Raw genomic sequence first — 21,098 nt, forward strand, 5'->3', positions numbered from 1 at the left:
CACCTTTAAGCATACAATAATATAAATGTGTTTGATAATATAAATACATTCAAGTTTTTTCAACTGACATGTATACTTAATTTCTTGTAGTTGCCATGGCATCAATTCTTGCCTCAGTTTAACATAGTTCTAGAAAAGTCCAGATTTCAGAGTTGAAGTTAACTTTTGTTTAGTGATTTAAGTTCACACGCACTAATCAAAGGTTCACGTTATTCCTCAAAAAGTTTGTCTTTATAATCAAATCTAATCAAGTTTGCACAGTGCTTTCTCTTTTCAAGTACATCACCTGTGCAATAAATAGCATATGTGTGAACTCCTTGTGACAGACTCTTGAGCAAGTGAATGAATGAATCAGTGATGTAGTGATAGCTGATGTACTGTATTGTTAAGCTTTTCTGTGATGACTTCTTATAGTCATTCATTTAATCATTTCTTTACGGCTTAGTCCCTTTTATTAATGAGGGGTAGCCACAGCAGAATGAACCTCCAACATATCCAGCATATGTTTTATGCAGCGGATGCCCTTCCAGCTGCAACCCATCACTGGGAAACATCCATACACTCTCATTCACATACATACACTATGGACAATTTAGCTTATTTAATTCAACTGTACCACATGTCTTTGGACTTGTGGGCGAAACCGGAGCACCCTGAGGAAACCCACACTAACACAGGGAGAACATGCAAACTACACATGGAAAAGCTAACTGACCCAGCCAAGGCTCAAACCAGCGATCTTCTGGTTGTGAGGCAACAGCGTTACTTGCTGTGCCACCACGCCGCCCACTTCTATTATTATGCCATATTATGCATACTTCATGACATATCCCCTTACAACTTTGTTTTTAAAGTTTTAAGGCTTTATTTGTGAACTACCAAAACCACCTCAAAGAACGTGCTGGCAGGTTAAAACACTCTCACTAAAAATACCACATCCAGGATCATGCATTATGCATGCTAATGGTGTGACATCATGTGGAAAGAGAGTGCTAATTACTTTCAGAGATATGCAGATGGTGCTCATTAAACTCGCCCGGCTGTCATTGGCTCTCACATAGCAGGAAGTAAAAATACTAACCTCTCACTTACTTGTCAGTTTTAAAGAGAAATTCATGAAAAAAAAAAAACTCTAACTGCATCAGGGATAATATCTCCAATTAGAGCTGTTCAAGTCATCTGGTGAAACTAAATTCATATTGCAAATGACCATGTCAGATTTTTTCTAATATTTTGTATCCTGGTTCCACTTTATACAACTCAGGCTCCGTTATACATTTCTGGAGAAAGCAAAATACATCCCAGGAGCTACGTTTTTTTGCAGTTTTTGTTTTCATAGATCCACCAGAGGCCGCTGTGAGATCTCAAATTTCTCTAGTGAGTGCCATTCATGCTGGCTCTTCTCACGTAAATGCACCAGAGGCCGCTGTTGACTGACTGTCTGACCGATCGACCGATCCCCCCCACCCTCCCCCTTTTTTTAACCCTACCAATAGTGTTTTTAAAAAGCACTAACCCAACCAGTGTTTTCGAAAGCAATCCAAAAAAGAAAAACCCATGCAGCGGCCTGATTTTTACCATGTTTTCTGATTTTACCACATTCTCACCCTGTTATATACTTGTTTAATTATTATTATTATTATTATTTGCTTTTGTCCTACCTGCTTTCTGAAAACGTGCTTCACCAGACTCAAACTTATGGTTGTATTCAAGTCTGCCGACATATGTGTCGAGCTACTGGACAAACTAGTAACAGCGGAAAAGCTGCCAATATGGAGGTAATCGGTCAGCTGGCAAGCGAGAAAAGGAATGACGTCATACCGCCCTGCACTGTTCGTTTTAAAGCTGAAATTCAGTCATAAGTACCTCTGTCTACATAATGCGTGCTGTCTAGAAATGTATATAGGAATACGTTTTCTGAATGAGCCTGTTTTGACTTTATATTAAGTGGCCTTAACTAAAATATACTTAAACTAAAATTAATCATTAGTTACTTATTGTGTAAATACATGTTTTTACATTGTACTTTAATATACCTGCATGTAATTACACACTGTAAATAGGAAATAACTTATTTTGATGGTTCATTTGAGTACTAGTAGACTGTCTGCTTAATATCAGTTGATACTGCTCTTTCAACTGACTTTTAACTGACTATAAGAAACTTTACAAGTACATGTCAACCTACACTCACCCCAACCTAACACTGTATTTACAGTATAATCTAATTAGAATCAGTTGCAATTTATCATAAATTCAAGAAACAGACCATCAAAATAAAGTGTGACTTATAAAATTGCTGTAAAATTTACAGTATTACTGGCAATTTTGGTTGCTAGTAATACTGTGAAATTTAAAAGCGCACTGTAAATTAGCGATTATAATTGTGCTGAAGTTTTACAGTACAGTTGCAATTGTTACGTTTTTTCAGTGCGCTTAAATTTTGCCAGCAATACTGTAAAAGTTGCCAGTAATACTGTAAAATCTAAAAGCGCCATGTAAATTAATTTTTACAATTTACACATATTATGTGTTGCTAAAATGCATATTAATAAAGTTGCAGGCCAAACTAGCAGCATAAGATTTTCGTTTTTTGTAAATACCTAATTTTACACATTTATGCATCTTGACAAAAACCGCAGTATTTTTTGTGAATAACTTTTAACATAAAATCCATAATGGTGCTGTCTATCTAGAAAATTCGTTAAAAAAGTAGTGCCTAGATGTGTGAATGAAAATAATTTTTAGGTTTACCTTATGACCTTTGTACTGTAAACCTACAGCACTATTGTAGTTGTTAATTTACAATGCACCTTTAAATTTTGCAGTATTACTGACAACCAAAATTGTCAGTAATGCTGCAAATTTTACAGCATTTTTTTAACAGTGCATCTGTAATTATTTTCTGTAATTAAATTTTGTAATTTCACTGTTGACCATCCCTTACAACTTAGCTCACTTTTAAACCTACCCCAGACCACCAAACCTGTTTCTAAAGGCTGATTTATACTTCTGGGTCAATCGCACACGTATGTTCCGGTGCACCTTTTGCCCAAGCCCATAGCCCTCGTTGTGGCTGGCATCAACGCTGATGCGCACCTCTCAAAAAATGTCACATTTTTCTAGCGCAAGCTCTGTGATTGGTCGGCTTGGTAGCTGTGACCAGTGTGGGTGGGACCAAGAGACACGCGAACTCGTTGGAGCGAGTGTTTACAAGTGTCGAGTCCCATGAAGTAGCTCTAGATGGAAACTGTTGGTTTTTGTTTACCTTGTGATTAATGTTGTTGCATGTCTGCTGGTTTCCGCCGCAGAATGGCAAGTTTTAGAAAAACTTGGTAGCGTTCAGATAAAACAGAACACCTACAAAGAAACACGACACAGAGGAACATAAAATTCTACTTACAACTAGCGTTTAGGTCGTGTTATTGCAGAGCAACACAAACAGCACGCAGAAGTATAAATGCACGACTAGGCGCAAAGCAGGTGCCATGGGTCTTATCGATTACTCGACGCAGTATAAATCAGCCACTCGTAAACCTACCCAGATCACCAAACCTGTCCCTAACGGCTGGTTTATAACTCTGTGTTAAGTGATCGACATGACATGACCCAGAGTGTCTGCCTTGCATTTATATCATGAATTTATACTTCTATGCGCTGTTTGTGTTGCTCTGCAATTACACTGTCGAAATGCTAGCTGGCGGTAGGTTATGTTTTGTTCCTCTGTATCGAGTTTCTTCACGCTATCTTAATGTACAAGTAGCTAAAACTCACTCATCCAGAGGTGGTAACCGCCGGATGTGCAACAACTTTGATCACAAATTAAACATAAAACATATGCAGCTCCTCCTCGGGATTGGTAAACACTCTCTCCATTGGGTTCACAGCTCTCAGCACCACCCACGTTTACCACAGCTACCAAGCTGACCTATCACAGAGCTTGCGCAAAAGTGTAAATCAGGCTTAACCCTACCAGTATCCCAGATCAAGAGCACCAGAAGTGTTCTGCAATACATTATGAACACAGTAAATACATTGTATTTGTTTTTCGATTAAAATACATGGTAGTTAAGGCCACCTAAAATAAAGTGGAAAATGTCAAAAAAAAGAAAAATCTACCTAAAAATTAAATTTCAAACGCAGTTTTTTGAAGTCATGTTACATTTGGCAACAATGGATTTTTGTGGTTTTGTGTGTGTGTGTGGTCGCAATGGTCGATAATTAAGGAACACTTTCCAATGCTGTTGTCACGATGTTTGCGTTTCCAGCAAGCGGACTCACTCCTGAGTATTAATTACTGTATGTGTTACTGTGGAAAGAGGATCTCCTTTCTTTTTCACCAAACCCCTCATTACCATCTTCAAGGCTGAGCGCGGGTTCCGTTCACATGGAAATTGCTTTTGTTTTCGGCTGTTGACGATGACAATGACTTTAGAGTGGACTACTGTGTAAAGAGATCATTATTTATAACATGGATAATTCAGGACTTAGATGTTAATTATAGTACTCCAGCTAAGCTCAAGTACATGAGACAGTACCGGTTATGACTTGGGACTGTACGCTCTATGAATGCTGTAGAATGTATTTGCTTTGATATGTTTCTTATGTTGTGACTGTTTAAAAAAAGAAATATGGCCATGTTACATTTTAAATATATTATGTAGTACTGGGAAGACACAGAACTATTTGACGTGTTGAAGTATGTAATGACAAATCCGAAAACTTTTTGCCACTACTGAAACAATAGGTACACTGCTACAAAGGGTACATAAGGTGTATTTGAAGGGACTGTTCATTCGAAAATGAAGATTTACTCACTATTTACTCACCATCAAGTAATTCCAAACTCCAAGTCTAGACTGAGACCAGAAGAAGGTCAAGTCTGTAACGAGATTGAGACCTGAACATGGTTAAGTCCAAGTCTAGACTGAGATCAGAAGGTCACATCTGTTACAAGATTGAGACCTGAACAGGGTTGAGTCCAAGTCTAGACTAAGGCCAGAAGAGGGTCAAGTCTGTATCAAGAATAAGACCTGAACAGGCTATAAGTCTAGACTGAGACCAGAAGAAGGTCAAGTCTGTATCAAGAATAAGAACTGAACTGGGTTGAGTCCAAGTTTAGACTGAGAACAGAATAGGGTCGAGTCTGTATCAAGATTGAGATCTGAACAGGGTTGAGTCCAAGTCTAGACTGAGACCAGAAGAGGGTCAAGTTCATATCAAGAATAAGACCTGAATAGAGTTGAGTCCAAGTCTAGACTGAGGCCAGAAGAGGGTCAAGTCTTTATCAAGAATAAGACCTGAATAGAGTTGAGTCCAAGTCTAGACTGAGACTAGAAGAGGGTCAAGTCTGTATCAAGAATAAGAGCTGACCAGGGTTGAGTCCAAGACTAGACTGAGACTAGAAGAGGGTCAAGTCTGTATTAAGATTGAGACCTGAAGAGGATTGAGTCCGAGTCAAAACTGAGACCAGAGGAGGGTCAAATTTGTGTAAAGATTGAGACCCAATGTGACAAAATCTTGACAGAAGAGGAAGAAGTCAGAGTCCAAACTAAGACTGGGTCAAGATCACAATGGGTGAAGGATGAAGGGTGTAGTCATTACATATAGCAAGAGGGGTTTATAGTGGAAGTATAGAGATAGAACAAGGCACTTGAGACTTAGCATAAAAGAGTACTATAAAGCATGTGTTTAAGGAGCTGTTCACAGTGTGCTTTTGTGTACTAAAGTTTGTTATATCTAATGGAAAAGGTTATAGGGAGCAACGTCGTCACAACTAGCACATGGTGCGATGCATTTGCTTTTTCTAGGTGTAGCTACAGCACAGCAAGTTGAAAACATGTCGACTTTTCAGAATTCCTCTAGCGCACCATGCACTATGTGACAATCAACCAATCAACTTTAATCTTTGTATGTTTTTTACACATTTCAGTAATAACCGTGGACTAATTTCCTCAGATAAACACATTGCACCCAAACACTGCTGCACTCTAATTTATTCTAAATGAAACTTGTATCAGAGCTGCAGCAAGGGTTTGTCAGTGTTGGTTTCTCAGTGAGTGCAGCTGATGGTTGCTTAGTTGCATGGGAGTGAAAACTCACAAGTGCTTTAAAATTGGTGATGGAAGCACAGCCAGTTTTTGACGTAATGTGTGAATAGTCCCGGATAAGCTTGAGTAGCTTTTCAGGTGTAGTCTTTTCAGCAGAGTTGAGAGACTTAAAGTTAAAACAATAATTTCTGTTTATATTTTCAGCATCAGCAATCAATAGGGATTGATGTGAGACACAGGCCCCAACAAACAAGCCAAACTTGATATTTCTCTCTCTCCCTAATTTGACCGAGACATCCTGTCCATTAGCAGCGCATCGTAAACAGTCTTGCGTTCACCCTGCATTACTGAATTGTCCGTAAATGGTTTGCTAACAGCCCTGAAAATGACGTTAGAGTGATTTATTGGAGATTTGTTTTCAGAGCCATGTGAAATGGTCTGAGCGTAGACCAGCTCTGATTACAAGATGAGTGCGGAGCCCGAGCGAGATGAAGCGGTCTGTGATTAGTGTTATGAATCTCATGCTCTCGTCTCATCTCAATAAATGCATCTCTTCATTTATTATTGAGACGCATTTCAGACAGTGGAAGTTCCCTGCGTCGGACATGACGGCGAGTGCTCAGCTTGCTTTCCCGCAAATGATCCCATTCAATGCATATCCACTCTGCTGCTGAAATCCTCCAGGGAGGAAGTGCTTTCTGTGGTGACTGTGTGGTGGCAGGGCTAAATGTTCCTCTGCATTGGCGTGATTAGCCCTGTCACCACAAATCTGTGTAATCCTGCAGGACATTAGAATCCCTGGCAGCATATTGAGGCGTAATGCGCTCAGACACTGAGATGGGCTGATTTAACTGGATTTGAGGATTGTTTGGAGTCTGATTCTTGGTCTCTGGGCGCCAGTCAGCCCCAACCATCAACGCACAGAACGTTTTGTTGTTCTGCAATAGGCTTCTGCCGACATTTAATTTTCTTTTACCACAATAAAGAGATGGAAAAAAGTTACTTTAACAGATATAATAACCAATGCATGTGTATATGCACGTTAAGAGTAAACTAATGTTTTAAGCAAATTAATTTGCGTAAGGATGTAAACGTATAATCTCTAACACTTCAACAACAACAACAACAACAATAATAATAATAATAATAATAATAATAATTATTATTATTATTATTATTATTATTAACATTTATATAGCACTTTTCTGGACACTCATCCACCACTAGTGTGCAGCATTCTTGCATCATGCAACAGCAGCCATATTGTGCCAGACCGCACACCACACAGAGTAATAAAGCCATTTATAATATGGGGATGTTTAGGAATTCTTGATGGACAGGTCAGTGGACAAATTTGGTTAAACCCCTACTCTTTTTCGAACATCCTGGGGTTTTTAATGGCCACAGAAAGTCAGCACCTTGGTTTAATATCTCATCCGAAAGACGGTGCTCACTGACAGTATAGAGTCCCCTTCACTATACTGGGGCGTTAGGACCCATAAAGACTGCAGGTTGAGCATCCCCTGCTGGTCTCACCCACCACCCATCCATGTACTGACCGAGCGCCCCCTTGCTTAGCTTTAGTGCATGACCATGTGAGAGTTGCAGAGAGCTAATGAACATAGTGAAACAGGCCAAAGTGCTCCGACGTTAACCTGATGAGAGGTAACTAGCTGGACTGACGCTGATCAACATATCGACGAAGCCCAACAATCAACTATCGGGTTGGTGTGTCCCGGCCCTTAATGTTTGAAAATAAATCACCTAATACATGGTGTCAGTGGGCTCTAAAAAGTCTTAAATTCTATGAAATATTGTGTTGTAGGTCCTAAATAATCTTAAACATGTCAAAATGTTCCTCTTTTCATTCATTTAATAATTATATTTAAAGTTTTTTTTACTGCTAAGGGATACAATTCACAACAGCTGTTCAACAATTTACAGCAAATTTTCCAAATTAAAGTCCCTAAAGAAAAAAAAAAACACTTATACAATTTCTCATGATAATAACAGAGAAACATATACATTATAAAAAAAAACTATTTATAGAAGTAAGGAGAGTGGGACATAAGGTTTTTTAAACAGACATGATATTTAAAGTTTCACAACAGAAATGCATTAGGTTGAATATAAGTTGCACTTAAACCCTTTGGACCAAAAGCCAACAAATTAATATTTTTGATTATTCATGTAATCTCCATAACAAATATACTTTTAACAATGTTAAACATGCCATTAAAAATATTTATGTTAAAAAAACTGTATGCAACTAGATTTGTCTTGTTTTGACACATTAAATTGTGTGGCTAAGAAATAACTACACTGTAAAAAATACCAGCTGCCCCACATTTTTAAGCTGAATCAAATTAACCTTATAAGTCATTTGAACTTAACTAACTTAAAACAGCTTGCTTAACTTATAAAATTAAGTTGGAACATGTTAAGTAAGAACATGATTAACTTAGTTTAATAAGTTACAATTGACTAAACACATATTTTGTCATCACTATTTTATTATTTATAGTTTTTACAGTGTGCATTTGATGCTTAAAAAGGCCTTAAAAAGTCTTAAATTGGACTTTATGAAACCTGCAGAAACTCTGTAATAAGTCTTCAAGCATTTGATTCTGTGATGAACAACCACTGCCAATACAACAATCTCAATTTTCTTAAAGACACTCTGCATAGTTCAAGTAACCCAATTGCGATTTTTCTTCTGAAGTGGCACAGATTAAAAGACAATGACCAAATGAGAACTTTCCTGTCGTAACAGTTTGTCAAAAGCAGTAAAAAATGAAATCCTGCGAACAGATTAAGTGCAGGAATAGAGAAAAGAGCGCTCTTTTATTATCACAGCTGTCAGTCAGCGCCCGCTCTTTTTTTCCAGGTCAGTGCGTCTTTGCTGTGTGCAAATGTAAGTGCAGACATCGGATTTGAGACACTTTTTTTTATATGGTATCTTTTTATTAACATTTTAAATATTAATCACAAAACACATTGAAACAAACCAACAGACAATGCCAATTTTAACAATGTTAAAGAAAGACAAAACAAATTATAGACATTCATTATTAATATAATAATTATAACAATTAAACTAGTTAACAAATAGTAATAATGAGTAAATACATTAACAAAATGGAAATATTTAAGGATAAAAATAATAATAAAATAAATTCAATCATGACATACCATAACTCAAAATACAGCTTGAAGAAAGATCAATAAAATCCAAGTAAAGAGTCAAGACTTATTAATATAATATTGTTTAATCTTTTGAAAGATTGGGGTTTGTCACTGAGCTAATTTAACAATAAATATATTTGTGGCAGCAAAAGCTAAAATTTAATTAATTAATTAATTCATTAATTCATTCATTCATTGTCTACCACTTTACCGGGGCTGGGGACTTAGGAGGGAACCCCAAACTTCCCTCTCCCCAGACACTTCCTCCAGCTCCTCTGGGGGGATCCCGAGGCATTCCAGGGCCAGCTGAGACATATAGTCCCTCCAGCATGTCCTGGGTCTTCCCTGAGGCTTATCCCAGTGGGACATGCTTGGAACACCTCCCTATGTAGGCATCAACCGAAACAGATGCCCGAGCCACTTCAGCTGACTTCTCTCGATGTGGAGGAGCAGTGGCTCTACTCCAAGCTCCTCCGGGAAGACAGAGCTCCTCACTCTATCCAAAAGGGTGTGCCCTGCCACCCTGCGAAGAGAAACTCATTTTGGCCACTTGTATACAAGGTTTTGTCCTTTTGGTCATGACCCAAAGCTCATGACCATAGGTGAGAGTAGGAACGTAGATTGACCGGTGAATCGAGAGCTTTGCCTTTCGACTCAGCTCCTTCTTTACCACAACAAACCAATACATTGACGACATTACTGCTGCAGCTGCACAAATCAGCCTGTCAATCTCACGTTCCATCCTTTCCTCACTCATGAACAAAACCCTAAGATACTTGAACTCCTCCACCTGGGGTAAAGACTTTCCTCCAACCTGGAGATGGCAAGTCACCTTTTTCTGGTGGAGCACCATGGCCTCGGACTTGGAGGTGCTGATTCTCATCCCCGCCGCGTCACACTTGGCAGCAAACCGCCCCAGTGCATGCTAAAGGTCCATGTTTGATGAAGCCAACATAACAACATCATCTGCAAATAACAGATAAAATCCTGTGGTCCCCGAACTGGACCCCCTCTAGCCCAAGGTTGCGCTTTGAAATTTTGTCCATAAAAATTATGAACAGAATTAGTGACAAAGGGCAGCCCTGCCGGAGTCAAACATGCACTGGAAACAAGTGTGACTTACTGCTGGCAATGCAAACCAGACCACTCTGTTCATACAGGGACGAGACAGCCCTTAAAAGAGCGCCTCTGACCTCATATTACCAGAGCACCCTCCACGGAATGTCACGAGGGACACGGTCGAATGCTTTCTCCAGGCTAAAAGGTCAAATAAACGTTTGGTATATTTGTCAGGCAAAAATCCAACCGGGAGACCTAAAATCAAAGACAATGGATCCAACTGTAGCAGAAGTTCAAACATATGGCTTATAAAAGTATAAACTTTTGACCAATGAGCTCTAATAACAGGAGAATTCTTTTTTTTTTTTTACCCTATAATACCTTATATTTAACACCTAGTGGTAAAATACTTGTGTTTTGAGAAGTGGTGTGATGTGCAATAAACAACCAATTCTAAGGTGAATAGATTTGGCCCAGATACAGATAGCTTGAGTTCAGATTAGGTCCTATTCCTCATCCGTAATGGTCAACTGAAGCTCCCCCTCCAATATTCTTTTAAGTTCCTGAGTATTCACCTCTGCATATGTATAAAGAGCATTATAAAAGTGTGTGATCTGCTTGCATGTGCGGGGATTCAACAAAATCTTCTCTATGACTGACTTTAAAATATTAGTAATAAGTGTAGTACTTTTAAAAATGTAATCCCTCATTTGAAAAAAAACCTAAAGAAATTAAATCTTGGTAGTTTATATTTTATATGACAATCTTCAAAATACATTAAAGAGCCTTCAGTAAACAAATCGCAACATCTGCATAATCCATAAATGATCCAGGTTTTATACCCAGAGATTTGAGACACTTTTCAAAAAAGAAATCGGATGCAGTCTCATATTCGGAACTGACCATGAAGATCTCCAGTGTGAATACTGCCTAATGTAATAATAATGTGATTCGCTGTATTTTATAGTGCTCATCAGATAAATAGTGCATGTTTATTATCACAATACATTGAATTATGGAATATCGGCATATGTATATTCTGCAGCTTGTAGAGACATCTGCACGGATTGTGGCCGGGGAACCGCTGAGTGTACATTTTAAGTTGGTAAGAATGGAGGTGGCCATGATAATGTGCTGAAGCGTACATTATGGCGGAGGAAGCCAGCCAGCTAATCAATCATCCACTTAATTCTCCTCCTGGAAACAAGCAGATGAACATCGCTAACTTGATTAGACCTGCAATGCAATTTAATAGAGAAAATCACCATAGAACTGTCAGCAATTAGTTTACTGTAGCTTTCCCACACTGCTGGTCAGGACAGTACAGCACCTGTTTGGATCAGGGATTGAGTTAGTCATAAGATAAAAAATAAAAAAACGAAAAGAAATTGATTTACAATCCAAAAGGCTTTCTGTCTTGCAATATTGAAAATGAGATTGATGGGCTGTTGTGAAGAAAGAATCCCACAGTAAAGAAATATGAAGGTGCAGATTAGTGAACTGGTATGGTACTGTACATGTTATCATCAATACTGTGCAAATAACACAGAGGGTTTACTTTGTACACAACATTTTCCACAGGGGTCATGTAGTGTCCCCTACCAAGCCACACCCCTATTATTTAAAAAAAAAAAAAAAAAAAAAAAAAAAAATATATATATATATATATATATATATATATATATATATATATATATATATATATATATATATATATATATATATATATATATATATATATATATATATATATATATACATATACATATATATATACCTTATATATACCTTATGCCTGCTCTCTACAATAAAATCTGACAAGTGTCTATATCACATATAATAGTCTTTATACATAATTTCACAGATAAATATTAATTGTAACTAAATTGTTAGTGCTGTCAAACAGCATTTTCCATTGTTTACATACTTGTTTGCGTCCTTGTTACAACATACTGCTAACACTAGAGATTATGCATGTAATAGATCAAGCTTCTTCTGTTGTGGTTTGAGCTGCTTTTTCTTTCAGTTTTTAGCCGAATATTGTATATTGTAGCCGATATTGTAGTGGCCCACCTCTTAAAGCAATAAAAATTATTTTTTTAAGTATATTAAATATTTTATTGAGCATAATAAAATGATACAAAAGGATAATTTTGCAATGTTACAAATAAGTTTTTGTCCAAACAGATGTTTTTGTTATAATAATAATAATAATAATAATAATAATAATAATAATAATAATAATAATAATTATTATTATTATTATTATTATTATTATTATTATTATTATTATTATTAATGTAACTATGCAGGGGAAACTATACTGTCAGTAAGCACTTGCGGATGAGACGTTAAACCAAGGTCCTGACTCTCTGTGGTTTTTAAAAATCCCATGGCACTTCTCGTAAAAAAGAGTAGGGGTGTAACCCCAGTATCCTGGCTAAATTTCCCCTAATTGCCATCATGGCCTCCCAATCATTACCATCCATGGAATTGGCTCTATCACTGTCTCTCCACTCCACCTATAGCTGGTGTGTGGACTGGCACAGTTGTCCTCTGGATGTGTTATATAAATACACATTTCATTACATTACATTACATTACATTATTATGATCATTTAAGTTGTATATCCATAAAAAAATTCTGGGGAAAGAATAAAACACCTAAATAATGATAATAAACACTGATCATAAATAATGAAAATAATAATAGGCGACGTGGTGGTGCAGTAGGTAGTGCTGTCGCCTCACAGCAAGAAGGTCGCTGTGGTCATTTAGCCTAACTTAGGAAGCATTTATCATCTAGACTTCTTCTATCACCTCATTTTTCTCCTGCGGAAATGAAAACACTTGACTGACTGTCTTTTAAGCTCCTCAAGGTTACTACCGGCGAGCCTCTTAACATATTTCCACATTTCTCTCTTGCAGTGTGCAAATTCAAAGCCCACAAAAGATGTGCAGTCAGGGCCACTAACAACTGCAAATGGACAACATTGGCCTCCATCGGGAAGGACATTATTGAAGACGAGGATGGGGTAAGTGTCGTAAAGCCTGCAGTTCAGTGAGCTAATACACAACCTTTTATATAGATCTCGTGGATTATATTTACACTCAATTGTATTCCTATAGATTGCAATGCCGCACCAATGGCTGGAAGGCAACCTGCCGGTTAGTGCAAAGTGTGCTGTTTGCGACAAAACATGTGGCAGCGTGCTGCGCTTGCAGGACTGGCGCTGTTTGTGGTGCAAGGCCATGGTAAGAACTACATATCCCAGAATCCCTTTCGATAGCTGCAGTTCAGAGTGCTTGTGAAGTCTAAAAAGCCTGTCTGTGCTTGGACAGGTGCACACGGCATGCATGGATCTCTACCCCCGCAAATGTCCCCTCGGCCAGTGCAAAGTGTCCATCATCCCCCCCACTGCCCTTAACAGCATCGACTCAGACGGTAAGAGCTGACAAGAGTGGGTGCAAGAGGGAATGTTCTAGTCAGAGTTATAAATATTTATAAATATATGTTTATTTATATTAAATACTAATAATAGTAATATATACTAACATTAGTATTATTGAATACTATTAAATTTTAGAGTATTATCATTATTAATATTAATAATGGCGACGCAGTGCCGCAGGAGGTAGTGCTGTTGCCTTACAGCAAGAAGGTCGCTGATGGTTCTCCCGATTGCATGTTCTCCCTGCATTCCCGTGGGTTTCCATCGAGTGCTCCGGTTTCCCCCAGAGTCCAAAGACATGCGGTACAGGTGAATTGGGTAGGCTAAATTGTCCGTAGTGAATGAGTGTGTATGGATGTTTCCCAGAGATGGGTTGCAGCTGGAAGGGCATCCGCTGCGTAAAACATTTTCTGGATAAGTTGGTGGTTCATTCCGCTGTGGTGACCCCAGATTAATAAAGGGACTAAGCCGAAAAGAAAATGAATGAATGAATGAAGATGTACTTGTGTTTACTAACTGTTTATTTAGTTAAACATGAATTTTGAACTGTGTTTACATAAGCTCAAAACAGCGATTTTTGATCACCTTGATCCGACTAAAGTCATAACTGAACTAAACAGAAATGGAATTACTGTAAGACGTAGATTATGCATATATTCATTTTACATCCTGCTGATTTGATTCAGAAGGGCACTTTTTTGTCAGACGGCTCATTCGTCAGGAATACATCCGCGCTAAAATATCAAGGTGAAAGTTATCATAGCTTCCGTAGAATAGACCCAGCTCCCAAATTACCTTTGAGAATAGTGAAACGTAATTTTTTTTTTTGCGCAATAAGAGTCTCATGTAAAAATGCAGCACGTTAAAAATAACGGCCCACTACTAATATATATATAAATTAATATATATATATATATATATATATATATATATATATATATATATATATATATATATATATATATATATATATATATATATATATATATATATATATATATACACACACATAACAGTTCTGTCTGGTTCTCGAATCTGATTGGCTGATAGCCATGATATATTTAAGTAATATCAATATATAATAATAATGGACCCTTTTCACTAGCCTGTCATGAAACGTATAATGGTCATCAGGATCTTAAAAACTTGAAAGCTTTTAATAGTTTGATTTTTGAAAAATGTGAACATTTATATGTATTTACGTATGTATTATGTCAACTTCAAATTACAAAAAACGAATTACCGCTTGTGTGAGCTGTTTTTAATTCAGCGTCTATGGGCAGGACAGTACATTTGACGATACTTTCTTCTGTCTGCCATTATCAGTCTTTTCCTGAAAGTCTTTATAACATCACTGTGGAGTTTTTATTTTATTATTTGAGCAAAAACAAATATTTGTAGTATTTTCCCATATACTGCGCTTTTTAAAGTTTACCCAACTATGACTACTTCCGCTTCTGAGAAACCCGGAAATGTGAAAAGGGTCCATAATAATAATAAGTTAATAATAGTAATTATTACTGTTGCTGTTGTCGTCATTGCTATTGCCATTGTTAGTTTTTAATAAGACTAATTGTTATTAGTAGTATCTTTTAAGATTTTTTTATGTAAAGTAAACTGTTGAAACAATTAATCAACAAATCAAAAGCTGTTAAACAGGATCTGGACAGGACCACCTCTTATTTATTTTACGGAACATTTAGACTATTAGAGACCGTTCAGAGTCTTTGACTTGTTTTCATAGTACATGAAATATGTACATTTTAAAAGGTCAAGGTCGCCAAGAAGGATGATTGCCTGATTGTGCTTGTGCATGATCTCACTCAGCATATGATGGAAAATTATTTATGGTGTGTATGCGCATATGGAGTGTTGGGAGATGCTCAGGTGGAGAGCTGCTGTAGATGAAGCTCATTAGCTTTGCTAATTCTCAGGCTGAATGAAGAGCAATATCTTTTTCATTACACCTCTGCGAACTCTTCTGATCACACATATAAGATGTGTTTTCTCCTCTCCTGAGAAGCACTCACTGTTCACGTTCCTTTATTTTCCTTTCCTGTCTCGTTTCGGGCGGTGTGGAAATTCACTCTCGCTTAGAGAGTCTTGTCCCATCGCATGTAAACATAACAGCCTCTGGTGGAGCGTGTGTTTGGAAAATTCAAGACAAGAGCAAACAAAAGCTCTCTCCCATATACCCGGCTCTCTCTTTCTCCATCCCTTTCTGCTTTATTAACCTGCAGTTGAGGATTCATACCTTGCCTGTTTGCTCAGTCAGCCTGTGTCAGAGCATATGCCACGTATTTCCAGGAAATTGCCTTTTATTGACAGCTGTATGAATGCTGTTTAGAGCCGCTTCACGCTCAACAATATATATATATATAAAGGTGTAAAAATAATGTCCGAAAGATGTTCATTTTGCTTTCTCAGGTTGCCTGTTTAAAGTCAGTGTGAAATCAAAGTGTACATTGTTTATTTTGCTAGCGCACATTATTATTCTTTAGGTTAATGATAAATATGTGCAAGTTAATCCACTGTGTTAATCCAAATGTCCAATTATTCATTCATTCATTCATTCAATAATTTTCCTTCAGCTTAGTCCCTTTATTCATCAGGGGCCACAACAGCGAAATGAACCGCCAGCTTATCCAGAATATGTTTTACAAAGCAGTTGCCCTTCCAGCTGCAACCCAGTACTGGAAAACATCCATACACAGTAACCTTATTGCTGTGAGTTGTCAGTGCTAACCACTGAGCCACCGTGATGCCCTAACCCAAATGTTTGTTTTAGTAATTTTCAATCAAATTCTGAGTATTTAGTTTTGCGTTTCTTTTTGGTTGGGCTTTCTTTTTGTCTACCAAAAAGAAAGCCCTGCCCCCTACTCCATGTTTCATTTCAATATATATATATATATATATATATATATATATATATATATATATATATATATATATATATATATATATATATATATATATATATATATATATATATATATATATATATATATATATATATATATATATATATATATATATATATATATATATATATATATATATATATATATATATATATATATATATATATATATATATATATATATGCACAGTGGCGCAGTGGGTAGCATGTTTGCCTCACAGCAAGAAGGTTGCTGGTTCGAGCCTCGGCTGGGTCAGTTGGCATATCTGTGTCGAGTTTGCATGTTTTCCCCGAGTTTGTGTGGGTTTCCTCTGGGTGCTCCGGTTTCCCCCACAAATTCAAAGACATATGGCAACAGGTAAATTGGGTATGCTAAAATTGGCCATAGTATAAGTGTGAATGGATGATTCCAACCCACGCTCATTCTGTAAACGCAGCAGGAGGTTTCTGGAGGCCGCTAAATACGTCCCGGGAGGTACGTATTTGTGCAGTTTTTGTTTTCTCTAATCCGTGAGAGGCCGCTGTGCGTGCTTTTTCGCAACTCAAATGCCGTTTGTGCCTGCGCTGTTCTCGCGTAAAAAGCCGCCAGAGGATGCTGTTGAGCGACCGTCTATCTGACTGACTGAATGACTAAACGATTGACTGGGCGGGCGGCCAATCGGCGGACCTAGCCACCCTCCTCCTCCTCCTCCTCCTAAACCCAAGCGACGATCCAGAAAAAGAAAAGCCCTCGTCCGATTTTTACTGCGTTGTCAGATTTTATCGCAGTCTCGCTCCGTTTTGAAGTCGTTCACTTCATTTTTTGGATTCCGTTTTTTTGTCTGATTTCTGAAACCACTCTTCGCCGGCTCCTCCTCCGGGCCTCCACTCTGCCGACGTAACACGACGAGCTAACCGGACAAACTGGTTACGGCGGGAAAGCCTTCCACACAGAGGTGAGCCGTCAGCAAGCGACCGCAAAGAGGAGTGGCGTCATACCGCCCCGTAGCGTTCGCTTGAAAAAAAACGAAATGTAACCATACATACCTCCGGCCACGTTAATCACAGTCTCCAGAAATGTCCGCAGGGCTACGATTTCAGAATGAGCTTGGGTTGGATAATTCCCAGTCATGGGTTGCCGCTGGAAGGGCATCCGCTGCGTAAAACATAGGCTGGATAAGTTGAGGGTTCATTCTGCTGTGGCGACCCCTGATTAGTAAAGGGACTAAGCTGAAAAGAAAATGAATAAATATATATATATATATATATATATATATATATATATATATATATATATATATATATATATATATATATATATATATATATATATATATATATAAATTTTTTTTTTTCTAATTTTGCACCTCTGGCAACTATATTCTGCTTATATACACACTGTCTGTCTACACTACAAAAGCACCACTGATGATCTAAAAAAAACAACAGGTTTTTAGTGATTTCCATTTGAAATATTCTGCTTAAAACTATTTTTTTGCTATATTGTTAGTGGTGGGCGAGGCAGTGGCGCAGTAGGTAGTGCTGTCGCCTCACAGCAAGAAGGTCGCTGGGTCGCTGGTTCGAACCTCGGCTCAGTTGGCGTTTCTGTGTGGAGTTTGCATGTTCTCCCTGCCTTCGCGTGGGCTTCCTCCGGGTGGTCCGGTTTCCCCCACAGTCCAAAGACATGTGGTATAGGTGAATTGGGTAGGCTATATTGTCCATAGTGTATGAGTGTGTGTGTGTGTGAATCTGTGTGTGGATGTTTCCCAGAGATGGGTTGCAGCTGGAAGGGCATCCGCTGCGTAAAAACTTGCTGGATAAGTTGGAGGTTCATTCCGCTGTGGCGACCCCGAAATAATAAAGGGACTAAGCCGACAAGAAAAATGAATTAATTATTGGTTAGTTAGTGGTTTTGGTTTGCTGAATAACGCAGTGTGGAAATACAATCTTTTTTTTCTTTTTAAATAGACAAGAATTATTGTCAATTGGAATTACAAAAATAGTTGGACTTTTACTCAACAAAATATTTGACTTCAGAAAAAGCAGAACTAAACATAATGTAAAATACAGTATATTACAAATATCCATTTTTTTTTTTTTTTGCCTGTTTCATACTGGTTACTGGTTATACTGGTTATTTTTTAACAGTTTAGTTCTTGTTTTGCTTTGCTTTTTCCATCTTAGCACACTTCTAACAGACAGTCTTGTATATTTCATAAGGTTTGTTTGTCGCCCTATGCTTAAAACTGTACATTTAATGTAGCGAGGTCCATATTCTCTTGCAAATAGGTGATTTTAGTTTCACAGTGATTAATTCTAGATCCTACTTGACTGCAGCATCCAACCTAATCAGACAGCAAATCACGTGCACTCCAAAGCAGACACTTCCATTTATATCTTTATTGCTATACTGAAGGTCATTGGCACTCATATTGCACCAAATCACATTGAAGGTTGAATTTCAAATGAATGATGCCTTACTGTGCATTTAAATATTTGTCAACCCAGTTTTCTTTGGTCATTCGCACTTCTGTTGAAACTACCAGTGTTGATATAAGTATAATACCGTTGCTGATATATCTAATGCATTAATAGTACACCATTGTTTTGGAACTAGGTTCATTTTACAACTTCCCTTGAGTTAATCGGTTGACAATTAATTTTTGAGTTAATTCAGATCATCTCTGGGTCTTGCGGGGAGCACTTTTAGGTTAGCTTAGCATAGATCATTGAATCAGATTAGACCATTAGCATTTTGCTCAAAAGTTTCAATAATTGTCCTATTTAAAGCCTGATTCTTTTGTAGTTACATTGGTTACTGAGACAGATGGAAAATTAAAAGGTGCTATTTTTTAGATTGATATGACCTAGTTGAGTGTTCTGTTTATAATTATTGCAATTTAGGAATTAAAGACCAACTTTAACGATAAAGATAAAGAGAAACAGTATTGCTGGAATTTTTATCAACCAGTGAAAACTAAAATCTCAAAAGGTCCAGCATTTAAAGTTGCAGTTGACAAAGAGTCCTTACTGTATAATTAACAAAACATTGTTGTGTATTGGTATGGATAATAATAAAGCCATCATTATATTTTTGGCATACTTATTTTTTTAAAGCTGGTTTTAGAAAGACTAGCTAGCCTTATGTAAAGTCAAACCTTGAGAGTGCCGAGGACATCCACTATTGATCAGAACCTCAAAGGTCCACTGACTTTAATTGGCGGAGCACATATCGGATATAGAGATTAGTTGGGGCCAGACAGAAATGTAATGAAAATCAATGGCTGTGAAGTTTTGCTTGATATATTTTTAGATTGGTTTATGGCTCCTGTTAATTGGCTGCTTAAAATCGACAAAAAAGAACGTAACAGTATTGATGGATTGAAAAACTTTTAAAGCGATAGGTTTGAGTTTCTTATTTTTTTTTCTATTGAACAGAAAAGATGATATATTAAAACATGTTTGAAACCGTTGAGATTAAGGGGCAGATTATTTATACATCTGAACACTTAATAAATAACTTTTCTAGTGATGTATGTTTGTTTAGAATAGGATCATTTTTAGTCAACATCTGGAATCTGAGGATTTGAAAAAAAGTATTAGTATTAAAAGTCCCATGAAATTAATTATATATATATATATATATATATATATATATATATATATATATATATATATATATATATATATATATATATATATATATATATATATATATATATATATATTTATATTTTTAGATAATTTCAATTAACTGCTCTCTAGTATTTGACATGTCCTGCCCCCTTCAAGACGCTTCTCGTTTTCTTTTCATATGATGCGCTTGACCTTAATCACTCTCACTGGCAAAGCTGTGATAAAAACAATGCTATTGGCTGTTTTTGTAAAAGGGGAGGAGCTACTCTATGTCCCACCCTTCAGTCAAGATTACATCAAACATCGAAAAAAAATGCACATTTTAAAAGCACTTCATGCTATCTTTAAATGGAAATAAGTGAAGATTACAGTAGACCATTAATTTAGCACAACTAAACCTCACTCTTTTACTCACTCACGTTCTTTTACCTGCTCTATCACGGCTACCACAGCAGAATGAACCACCAATCACTCTGGCATATGTTTTTATACAACACAATTTCAGTACTTGGAAATATTTCACCAGGAACATATAAAATTGTGTACTTGACTCTTCACTTTTCATCATTTGCTCTTAATAAGGGATGAGGTTTTCATCTAAATTTAAAGTAACATCTGACATTTAACAGTTCACAAAATGTCCTTTCAATGTTTTTTTTATTTTTTATTATTGTACAACTCCTGTCTCTGGTTAGCTGAGCTCACCATTTAATTGTTTTTGGACATTTCTGTTTGCAATTTTGCTGCATTCACCTACAAAAAATTATTTTGCTATGTTTAGAGTAGGAGATAAAATATAGTGATCTTATGAAATTA

At 37.1% G+C, this 21,098-nt stretch overlaps 1 protein-coding gene across 28 annotated transcripts in view; it reads left to right on the forward strand.

Annotated features, from left to right (window-relative positions):
* The window catches only part of dgkh (diacylglycerol kinase, eta), a 163,363-nt gene that overhangs the window by 87,230 nt on the left and 55,035 nt on the right, over positions 1–21,098 (forward strand). For all 28 annotated transcript variants that reach the window (XM_087267621.1, XM_087267606.1, XM_087267610.1 and 25 more), the window contains 3 exons: positions 13,224–13,330; positions 13,425–13,550; positions 13,638–13,740. Coding sequence is in view for 19 of the 28 variants with exons in the window: in XM_087267606.1 (XP_087123732.1) it covers positions 13,224–13,330; positions 13,425–13,550; positions 13,638–13,740 (336 nt within the window). In the remaining 9 variants the exon portion in view is untranslated. The remainder of the gene's footprint in view (positions 1–13,223; positions 13,331–13,424; positions 13,551–13,637; positions 13,741–21,098) is intronic.

Source organism: Danio rerio, chromosome 9 (assembly GCF_052040795.2).
Source record: "Danio rerio strain M-AB ecotype USA chromosome 9, GRCz13ab, whole genome shotgun sequence".
Lineage (NCBI taxonomy): Eukaryota > Metazoa > Chordata > Actinopteri > Cypriniformes > Danionidae > Danio > Danio rerio.